The following is a 12,095-nucleotide window of genomic DNA, read 5'->3' as shown; positions in this document are numbered from 1 at the left end:
GCGTTTCAGAGATCACATAAGCCTCACGATCATTAGACAGGAGAGGTTTCAAAAAGGCGGCACCCTGATCATCGAAAAAGCCCGCTGACAGCACATGAAAACGAGCGCTTGTGCACAGATTCATCCCTGTCTTCTCTTTTTTTTCACCCACAAATCTTTTGCTCCCCCCTACGCCTGCTCAAACATTTTTTTTACTGCATCTCAGCTGAGTGTGGCAGTCGACATCAAAGAATGATAGAATGAGGCACATCATTAGCAGGAGAAGACAGAGGCGAGGGAGGATGAAATCGTTTAGACGCCACTGTGGAGAGGGAATTACTACGCCTGTCGGGATGGAGGGAAGCGGGAAAAGACAAGAGGAAGGAAGGAGAGGATGAAAACTCGACAGGGATGGGAAAGAACAAGAAGAAAAAACCAAATGAGCAGAAAACCACACACCTTAAACACAAGCCACAAATGATTTGTCAAGACTTAGTTTGAAGTTGGGTGGGGTGGTGACTATTTCCTGATAGAATGTGTGAGGAAGAGTCTCTGTCTCCTTCTCCAATCAGACCACATCATCAGCGCTCCTCCCTGGAGAGCTCTCTGGTGGTTGCAGGCCAGGCAGCCTTGTTTGACAGGCTGAACACGGTAATTGGCAGGAAGCAGGGGATGAAATCTAACTGTGTTATGTTTTAAACATGATGCTGTGGTAGAGCGACACAGTATGGGTCTACGATCGGTTAACAAGTGGTGACACTGCATAAACCCATCATGAAGAAACACACATTATTACTTTCTTATGATTAACCGATTGGAACCATTATTGAAGTCACTGGGGTTGACAAATCAGGTCTAAAACCATCTAAATCGTGTGTCTGCCTTGAGGAAAATATTCAGATGTTGCACAAGTTTCAGTGTTGTTAGAAAGTGAAGTGTTGCACTTGGTACAACTCTGATACAGTTGACAGAAGTTATCTCGACGTAAAGAGGGCTCATTACACTTTTGTTTTAAAGTTGATATACTGTCCTTCTTGTACCCCTAAAGTAGCTTCACATGATTTACAGGAAAAAAAAAATCTCTATTTTTCTCACACTGGTGTTTTAGGAAACCCTTTAAGGCTTCCTGCCCCCACAAACCCCCTTCTCTCTGATTGGCCAGCCCTCTAGAGCTCATACTAGCACTGGCAAAAACAGCTTTTCCACAAACCTAAACTGCATTATATACTTCATGTGGGAGAGTAAATACAAACTGAGAAGTTAAAGAAAGGTTTTAGAACTCCTGCGGCATTTTTCCATTTTTATCTGGATATAAATCCCCCTTCCTCTGACTGGCCATCCCTCCCAGGAAGCATGTTGGGTGAGGGCTATAGACAGACCTCGGTGTTTAAGGTCACACCCTCCAAAAGTCATTAACTAGTTACGAGATACTTATGTCATGACCTCATCATTTCAGCAACTCTTGAGAAAACCTTGTAAGGCTCTCATACCATGTTTTACAACAGAGCATTTTGAATTGTTTGCAAGTAAATTCCCACAACATAGGACGACATGCTGGTTCTCAGGTGTGAGCTAAGAAGTGACGACATGGACCTTTCCTTCCATTCACCGTTATTGGGAATGTAAGATCTATCTCCAATAAGATGGACGAGCTAGCTGTGCTAACCCAGCAACAGAGGGAATACCAGAAGGTAGAGTAGCATCATACTATTCACAGACATGGCTAACAGAGCTAACATCAGACACTAACACCACATTGGAAGAACTTCACTTGCTGTGAGCAGACAGGATCCAGGAGACAGAGACTGAACAGACTGCTGAAGAAGCTCAGTCCTGGACCCTGTGGAGGTGGAGGCTGGCTGAACTGGACAATGATGGACAAGCTGTCACCATCTATTTTCTTATGGACCTTTTTGCACTTTCTATACTCTTTCTGTCTTTTGTTTTCTTGATTGCTGCTGTGACTTTAATTTCATTGTACTTGTTACAATGACAAAGTTCTATTCTACTCTATTTTATTTTGGCTATAATAGTGAAAGTGTAAATTATTGTCCCAGTCATGCTGGGTGTGACAGAAGCTATGTTTTCTTTGAAAGTAGCCTTCAGCTTATCTACATATTTCATCTTCCTCTTGATGGTAACCAGTAGATTTTTTAATTGGGTGCAGGTCCAGCGAATTTGTGGGCTAAACAAGTCCAGAATGGTAATTTTACCAGCTTTTGGTTCTTTTTGCAGTGCAGGCAGGTGCTAAGCTATGCTGTAAACTGAAATCAGCATCTTTGTAAGGCTTATCAGCAGAAGGATGCATAAAGAGCTCTGAAATCTCATAGTAAATGGTGTCTTAAACCATCACTGACTATGGAAACTATACAGTGGACTTCAATCAATTTTGGACACTGTGCCACTTTGTGAATTCCAAGATACTCTAGTTTTGTTGAGCTGCACCTGTATCAGATTCTTGAATAACTGGCATCACTGCTCAAAACCTTTCTTCCACGTGGATGTGAGAACTTAAAGAACCATGCAGTTCATGCCAACAAACCTTTTCATCGTGAATCCTCAGAGGTCTTTACTCATATCTCCCACACCTCTATAACTGTTAACATACCAACATCAATCTCAAAATCTGACTCACCCAACAAGATGTTTTTGCGTCTCTTCTGTCTCTTGGCACATTTGAACAAACCACTGGCTCCATGTTTTTTCACAGATCAAATTTATGGCATGAATTGTTCTGTAATAAACTGGAACCTCTTTTTTGCTTTTCTCCTGCTTCAGAGAATTAATAAAAACACAATAACTTAAATTCATGCTCAGTTTATACTGCAAAGAATAAAAGTACTTTATTCTTATGGCCTCTTAAAAGTAATGATAAAACTTGATATTACAAAGTTTACATATCTCTTTACCTCTGTGGTCTCAGAAAAATGTGCAATAAAACTCAGAAACACATAAACCCTTCAGGGCAACACAGATAACTCCGCTCCCTTCCATCCCTGAAAATGCAATTAGCTATTATGTGGCCCTCTATAATCTGCCATGTTCATTTTATTTGCCTTTGATACAGCAGGGGCTTATCTCACTAGTCTTTGCACAGAGCACCGCTTACATCCCCCCGGCAGCAGCAAAACAAAGTCAAAGTTATCAAATCTACTCAAAACCAAAAAAAGGAAGGAGGATAAGTCAGAGTGAGGGAGAGTGAGAGTGAGAAGTTGGCTCTGTTTGACGGGGCTTCACACCGTGAAAGAGGAAAGTTTCTCCTGAGAAATGCATCTGAAGTGATGTTGGATGCGGAGGGAGCCGATGACCTTATTTCACTGGTTGTGTGCCTACCTGAGGTTGTGTTTGAGAGTAGAATAGATGGACTGGGACACAGATATGAAATCTAATTTCAGGTCATAATAATGTAGTGTGTGAGCGTGTGTATGTGTGTGTATGTGCTTACCGTCATTGCCTTGGTTCCCCTCTCTCTTCAGCATCTGCACCGCCCCCACATACTTCTTCAACTGGACCTTCAGGACCTCATTTTCCCTGCACAAACACAAACACAAACACATTATAAACACACAGAAGATAAAGTAAGGAGGCGATTACATCAGTGCTTTACATGAGAGCACTAATATCACATATGATCCCTGTAGAGCCCAAAAGACTACATCATATGTGTGTGTACATTAACTAATCACCTGCACAGAGTGACAAAGACAACATTCTCCCTGGTTGACACCTCTGGGACCTGCACCCAGCCCGTAACAGGAAGCTGTTTACTCGGTTTCATGACAGCATGTGGCAGAGGGACACGGTGTGAAACTTGTTGTGACATCTTGTCACCTGAGGAACGATGAAAATAAAAACACTCCAAGTCTAATCCAGCGGGTCACACCGAGACATATTTGGAGGGAAGTGTCTTGACTTGCTTTTCAGGCGTCCTGCAGCACAAGCAGAAGGCCAGCAACAGGTGGCTGAGCGACTGAAAACAAGCGTTGAGATCAGATCGTGAGGACCAGCTCTGTGGGTGGATTGACTCTTACCTGGACATGCTTTTTGAAATTATTGAGAAGCTACAAAAACTTGAAATCAATGCACCATCCAAACCCGAAAAAAGTTCACCGCTCTGTAAAATACTTTTAATAAATGATTTTGCCAGTTTGCAAATCATGTATACCTTTCATCTGATGATGAACAGCAACAAATGTTGCAACTAAAAAGTTTTAGTCTCTTATGGGAATTCATGCTCATTTGATGTCAGAGAGAGTCATCTTTATCATTGTGTTGCATCACATCTTCCTTTAACAACACTCCTAACATGTCTGAGACCCCAGGAGACCAGTTTCTGGAGTTAAGAAGCACAATGATCTCCTCCCATCCTTGCCTGGTACAAGATTTCAGCTGTTCAACAGTTCAGGGTCTCCTTTGTTTTATTTTCGCTTTCATGATCCCCCAACTCGTGACAAGTTGGGGCAGCAAGAAACAGCCAAGCAGTTGAGTAACTCAATGAGGTCCTTATTAGGTGATGAGTGGATGGTTTTTAATTTAAAAAAAAGGTATATTTTTGATTCATGAGGCCTCAGGACAGTCTTTATTTAGCCTCAGTTGATACCAAATGAGCTCAGGTTCAGATAAGTCACAGGTGTTTCTGCATCATGCATATTTGGGTTCATCTTTGCAGGCTTTAACCTACATGTGTGGACATATTATAGAAGTGATTTTGAGCCCATGGGACTTCCACTACAGAGTCATGTCTGTTGCTAACACAGTGCAGCCTGAAAGCTGGAAGATCATGGTTTTCCAGTGTTCATACTTCCACCTTTTTATAAAAAAACAACAACTTTGAACGGACAAAACAATAAGCTATCAGAAAGCAAGCTTTTGAAAAGGAAGCACAACAAGTGCAGCAATAGTGACTATAGTACATCACACAAAGTGAGTATGGATGTCAGAAATGGAGGACCAATTCATTGATTTGTGGCAGCAGAACACAAGTGTTCGTAGAGTGTGTCTTAAAAAACATGGCACAATCAAACTAACAACAGCAGGGATTGGACAGAAATTCTACCATGTACCATGTAGGCAAGCAGTCGCAGAGCAGTCTTTTGGTGTATGGTGTGCTGTGAAGCCACAGATTTTAAGAATAATGTCTTTTAAGATTTAAAACGTCTGTTCAGTATAAAAAAAATCCTTTAATGTGCACCAGGCTTGAGTGGAAGGGAGTCATATACCATCTAAGAGATGGTCCAAAAGTAAGGGTATCACCCTTCAAATCAGTCAAAAAATAAAACTGACATAACATGTTGATATGAACTGCAAACAACAGAGGACCTAAGGCAGAGCCCTGCGGGATGCCATTTCTTATCTAAAGAGATCTTTTGAACTAACAGACTGATCGTTCTGACTGTTCAATACTGTGTAGTCTATGTTTCATAGCTGTGTGGTCATTTGCTTTCACAGAAAGGGCAGCATCCTCAATAAATCACAAACTACTTCTAAAGCTTCTGCAGTCATTCAAAGAGTTTCTTCAAACCTGATAATCTGATAGAATGATTTTCTTAGAAGGGTGTTTTTGTACTTTATCTACCATACCAGGTTGTTGGTGGGTGTTAGATTTCAGAAACTGCTCAAACAAACTAACCCTAATAAACCAAACAAACTGAAACACTAACCTTTGTTTTTCAAGGTGGGGATTTTTTTTTGTTTTTGTGTTCAAAGCACTGAAAAATGAAAAACAGCCACATGAGATAAAGAAGCAGTTTAACGGCAGGTGTAAATGTTGTCAGAGCTACAACCCAGACAAGATAAAGTCCAACATTAGCACGTATCAGAGCAGTGTGTGTTTTTGTGTTTGATGGACTGCGAATGAGGACACAGACACAAGGACTCCCTGATAACGCAGTGAGAGACGGAGGCGGTCTCTTTACAAGCCAGAACCAGTTGAACATCATCGACTTAGGGGAGGAAATCAATCAGAGCCGGAGTGTTGCTTTATGCCTGTGGTGGTTAAATTTAACAGCCTTTGTCTTGCTTTGCCACAGCCCCCTCCTTCACTACCCGGCCCCTCATTCTCCGTGGGTGATTTTTGGGGCCCTGCTTATCAGGTCCTTATTCCCAACTAACAAAAGAGTCGCCCGCCGGGAGACCTCCTGAAACCTCCCGATGAGCTCTCAGAGGAGCCATCCACAGTGTCGTTATCAGAACCACCCGCAGCCCAGACGCTGCTCTAGCCTGATTAAATTATGGCTGATACACACTGCTCACTCTGTTTGTGTGTTTGTGTCGGCACTCCAGGAGATACACAGACATTCAGATACGTCTTCTTCTCCTGAAAATGATGATTGTGTCAACTGCTTCAAATTACAGAATTAGACAAATTACGGGTGCAACCGCACTGATGCTTGGTTTAAAAATTCACATTGAGAAAATGTAAAAATAAGTTCTTTAAAAAATAACTTAGAAGGTAACAAAGAAAGATTTAAAAGGGGGGATCATGCTTTTTCATTTCTCAAAACATTGAGTTGGAATGTTGAATATCACCTGGGGGCAAAGTTTTACATTACAACATGAATTTAGGGGAAATTAACACCAGTAGGAGGCTGCTTTGACCAGTTTGTTACAAAAGTCGCACGATAACTGCAGAATCACCTTGAGATTTGCTCAAATTGTGCTGACGCTAGTTGGTAAATCTTAGTGTAACGGTAATTTTGTCATTTTTTGTCTTTTTAAAAATAAAAATACAATTTTGTTACATTGCAACAGCAAAGGAGGCTTCTAGAGAGCCAGGCCCTGGAATCTAATTTGAACTGAAGACTCAGAAATATATAGCGTTTCAGACATAAACAGTATAATACATAGCCGTAGTCTTTGTGAGGTCACCCATCTGTTTCTAATAGTGAATAATGAAGAGTCAGGCTTTGAGCCTCCTCACCAACAGCTACAGGGTGTCAGACCTGTTTGTTACATCAACTCTGTCATTGATTTGGCCAACTTTTGATCTTCACATCTTCTTCACAAAAAAAAATTAAACTCCATTTACAGGGTGAAACTAGCTGTTCAGGCCAAAACTAAGCCGACACTTGATGAACAACAATTTGTAGCACTTCTGAATAGGCTTCATATTTTTTGACAGGAGCTTGCTGCTTGGTTTCAAACTGTAACCACCCTGAGATATGTTTAAAAAAAAAATCAGAGCTTTCAATCTTGCTAAGAGTTATCAGATCGAGGAAAAAAGCAAAAAAAAAAAGTTAAAAACTATCCATTTAAGAAAAGCAGAAAAAAGCAAGCAAGTAGTTACTCAAAGATAAGCATTTAGCTTAGAATTATTTTTTTTTTGGTGTGGTGACCACAGACTGTATAAAACATGGACATAGCGGCTGCGACGTCACCCATCTGTTTCTGAAACCATAAAATCAAGCCAACCCGCAGATGCAGCCACATTTACCATGAAACAATCCTAATAACTTCTAAACCTCAGAGAAAGTAAAAAAATCACTCACCATATAGTGTGTGCCTACAGTGAAATCGGTGTTTTAGACCCAAGCCGTTTTTTAAACCAGGCTGTAAATATGCTTTTTAATGCTGTAAAAGTCTGTTTTTATGGCTGGGTGTGTATGTGACTTCCGGTCTTTATGCAGCGAGCCTCAAGCGGATTCTCAAGGAACAGCGACTTTTAACACTTCCGCATAGGCTTCATTTTTACTAGCCGGATGTTGCCTCTTGGTGGTGACCAAAAGCAGGTGGTGTCCAATGGCAGGACCATAAATGTTTGCTAATACTGCTCTGAGTGTGAATTATCAATTTTTGGTGATGAGTAACCTGGCTACATACGCTTTCCCAAACAAGTGGAGAAGAGGAAAATCTATCACTACAGGTTTTAGAAATGAACACAGATCTTCAAACATTTCTACTCGTTATGGCAGGTAAAGCACAGATTCAACTCTCACAGAACTTCACCCTAACCATGCGTCTGACACTCAAGATATGTCACTCCTGTTGTGTGGATTGACAGTACCCATGACTCTTCTACCGTTCCATTCCATTTTTTGAACCACACTTTCCTTTACTTTTACTTTTATCAGAATGATGTTGTTAAAGCACTTTCCATTTGGATCAAACCGTTTGATATTTCTTGTATCCCTTAGCTCAAGCTGCAAGGGTTGACAGGTATTGATCCAACACGCTCACTTCAATAAGTCCTGAAAACAGAGTACAAACTTTGCCACTGGTGCAACCATAGTCGAGGAGCCACTGTGATCTAGCTCTTGCCCTGTTTTTAAGTGTTAGAAAATCATTAAAACCCCTCCTAACTCTATTGATATTTCTGAACTTAAGTTAGTGCTCAGAGCAACTTCTAACCAAAGTTCTTAAGCTTTCTAAGAACAACACTGCTCCCCGACTTTTCTTAGTTCAGTGCATTGTTCATTCACAGCAGATTTTCATCACTGTAAATAAATCATTTTCTTAACAAACACAGCTTTAAGTGCTACACCTTCATTTGAAATTGAATATTTGATACCAGGTTACAACAGCTTGATAATGAAGACATAATTTTGAATTATTTATGACTCTGGTACCACTGAGGTCTTTTCTGCTGATGTAATGTGGCTGCTCTTTTAAATCCCAAGAACAGAAAACACCTCTGGCTGTGAAAAACAACATAAATGTTTCAACCTGAGAAATTTTTATCGCGTTAAATATTCATCACTTGGTAACTCTCTTTACCCAAACAAAATAAACCATTTACACAACCTGAGGATTACTCATATGTATATCTACTTTCATTAAATTAAACACACATCCTCAGAGTAATACCTTTCATGAAAAGACATCAGAGAAGTCCCTGAGTTATTACATGATGTGATGGAGGCAGACAAAGTCAACAGAAACCTGACAAGGGCGTAGATCATGATCTGGATCCTCAAAATAAGTGCTCATGAGGGAAATTCAAAGGAAGGTGTATGGGAACAATGAGTACATCATCAAATCCAATTTCAGAGCAGACTGATAAAACATGACCTGCAGGTGTATGACACACCCTCAAAGTCTTGTCTGAGTTTGAGGAGCTTCCCTTGGGTCATTCAGCAGCTCAGGCCTCCATTTGATGAATCAAACAAAGGACTTATTGATTTTGTGCCATGAGAAAATCACGCTCCATCACCTCCTAAGTTATTTGACCTGTTTTCTTTTATATGTTTATATCTTGCTTGTATTTCCAGGGGAAAATTCATGCTTTGCTAAAAGCTAACAGATAATTTTCTCTTGATCTGTCAGTTCCACCATGGCAATGAAAGGAAATGCATCCAAGAAGTACATATTTGGGTATCAACTGGTTCTGCTTTATTGCTCAGTCCAGATCCATGTTTTTTAGGGTGTTGACTTCATGCTTTCTAATAATCTTACGCCTGCTGCGGGTTCAGTTCAAGTCAAGCAAGTAGCAAAACCGCCAGTCAGCTGGAGTAAGAAGACCAAGGAGTTCGTGTGCCTAGAGATGGGTACCAAATTAGGTACTTTTATAGGTACCGACCGAATTCTGTCAAAAGTGCAGGGTACCGATTCATATAAAATCAAAGGGTATCATGTTTAGGTTCCTAAATGCATCCTTGTGACTGTGAGGGAGTGGAAAAGTAGGCAACTTTTCATGCTGGACATGAACACAACATTACAAGGTTACACACTGAAGAATAAATAAGTTGAATTGAAAAATTGTCATACTTCATTATTAAACAAATTGATATTTTTTTACCACATGAACACAAAATAGTACCGAAAATTGGTACCTTTGTGTAGCGGTACCGTTTGCCAGGTAGGGATGGGTACCATATTGTTTCATATGAAGGTACCCATCCCTACCTCTGCCTCTCCCTGTTCATGTTGGGCTGCAAAACCCCAAACCTGTTGTACCAAGACCGGACCATGTCAGTTTGTTGATGTTTTAAAATTAATCTGCCAACACATAAGATTTAATCCCGAAAGTCATGTGGATCCTTTAATGCTGTTCAGTGCCCAAGTTCCTGTCCCATCAGATCTGCTCCATACAAATCGATCATTGCTCAGTCTATCTGGCAAACACAGAAGTCTTGGATATGCCAAAAACGAGAAGCCAGAACACAACAGAGTGGAGCCAGTGTGAGTTGTCATATTGACTTGAATCGAAACCTATCAGATTGGATGCCTTGTGACTTGGCCATCACCACCAGCAATCCAGAAACCTCCACAGCAGAGGAGGAACCACTCAATGCAAGGTGGATCTATCTTGAAGGAAGTCAGAGTGCGAAACAAATTTTAATAAGGTGGTTGGTTTTCTCAATAAAACAATCATGTCGACAACAGATCATATTTTACCTAACTATATCAACAGACTATAACAAGAGGTACAACAGGGTCAGAAGTCAACAAGGGCTTATAAGAACTCTATGGATGAGACATAGGTCATTATAAAGGTAGAAAACCACTGATTCTGTAAACAATGCTGTTGAGTAGCGACAACCCAAACACGGATCTGGTGGAAGTCCGACGTATATATTGTGTTATCTTGCAAATGTTTCTAAAGTAAGCCTTCCTGCAAGAAATTTAGGGTCTTTTGAACATTGTACAAAGCATTTCAAAGTACTGTGGGTCTGTACATTATTGTTAGCCACATTATTGCTGTTGTTGTGTGCAATACCAAGCGTATTTGAACCAAATCTCAAGTTGCCAGCCCTACACATTCTGAGAACGGCAAGAGTACCTAAGAGAAATTCAATGAAAACCCCTCCACTTTCTATACTGAGAAAAAAAATCGTCCTTTTTCAGCCAAAGAATAATCAGACTGACCTTGTTTGCCCCATTGACAGTACAGAAAAACGTAACTGTTCATGTTGTATTATATTTCAAGCTCTGTTTTGTGAGGCCAAGTGAGTACACTACCAGGCGTGCATTCTGCTTATCTTTTATCTATGCCTTTCAAAGATAGCAGGCAGTTAAATACCCACTTCATGCAGCAATCTGAGTTTATTTGGGTTGTATATTCTCTAACCAGTAGCAAGTCTATGATTACAAACACAGTTTAGAGGAAAATCACTATTCAGAGCAACAGGACACAGCATGAGCGATGGATACCAAACAAAACTGGACTACAAAGCCCCGTTGGATCCGTACAATTTCCTCAAACAAAAATTATAGCTGTAGTTTCCCCTCTTTGTTGATGCTTTTCAATTTGGAACATGCCGTATACTTCCCTCCCGCGCTCTGAATGTTGTTTCACTAGAAGCGTGTTTAAAACTCATCTGAAACTCTAAGTGTCTCCTCTGCCCTCGAGGATGGCAAAGTTTTAAATGAGTTACTGAGAGTGAAGTCCTTGCTCTGCATCTCTGCTCAGGAAACTGCATTCATTGTCCAGCTCATGTGGGACTAGACGAGAGCCACTTTCTCATTAAGGCCAAGAGTCTGACCCAGAAACACTGTTAGTGTTAGTGTCCACTCAGTGAGTAGGCACATTAAGTAATGTGATTAATAAACTGATGAAGTCATCTCATCTTCTTCCACATGAGATGGAGGTAAGTGTCAGGAACTGACAGGGGTGCAAGAGATCTATAAGAGTTGGTGCTCTGGGGGTTAAGTACAGAGAGACATAATGGCTAGGTGATGAACAGAGGCCTCTCAACAAATCAGAATGCTTTGGAAATGTTTTTTATCAACTTAACCCATAAAGATAAAATTCCGTATACATCCTCTGCTTACTACATGCAAAGTAGAATCTACCGAGGCTTTTCTTTTTTGGGGGGGATTAGTCTGGCTCATGGAAAATACTGGCAATCATATCTAGAACAACTGTCACACAACAGACCCCATGATTGGTGTTGCATGTACTAAAACTACACAGAGATCTATGGTATTTACAATGTTTGATCATTATCTTTAAAGGTCCCATATGCAAAAATCATTTTATTAAGTCTTTTAGTGAAATTTGTGGGTCTTTGGCTTTCCTCCCAGCCCACAAAATGTGACATTTAATGACAAAACCTGTACTTAGTAGTGCTTGTGAATGTTAAATCCTGACCTAAAACGAGCTGTTTGGATTTTGGGGATTTGCCGACGTCAGCGATTCCCTTTTTTGACCAATCAGGAGCAAGCCTGACCTGATTGGT

General features: G+C 40.6%; 1 protein-coding gene across 2 annotated transcripts in view; it reads right to left on the bottom strand.

The window, feature by feature from the left end:
• Positions 1–12,095, bottom strand: part of snx29 (sorting nexin 29) — a 184,891-nt gene that overhangs the window by 138,332 nt on the left and 34,464 nt on the right. For both annotated transcript variants that reach the window (XM_074663546.1, XM_074663547.1), the window contains exon 14: positions 3,425–3,510. In XM_074663546.1, the coding sequence (XP_074519647.1) occupies positions 3,425–3,510 (86 nt within the window). The remainder of the gene's footprint in view (positions 1–3,424; positions 3,511–12,095) is intronic.

This window comes from Halichoeres trimaculatus, unplaced genomic scaffold, assembly GCF_033239565.1.
Source record: "Halichoeres trimaculatus isolate MK-OKI-2021-1 unplaced genomic scaffold, fHalTri1.1 fHalTri1_scaffold_23, whole genome shotgun sequence".
Classification (NCBI taxonomy): Eukaryota; Metazoa; Chordata; class Actinopteri; order Labriformes; family Labridae; genus Halichoeres; species Halichoeres trimaculatus.
This window is presented reverse-complemented; position numbering and strand designations above follow the sequence as displayed.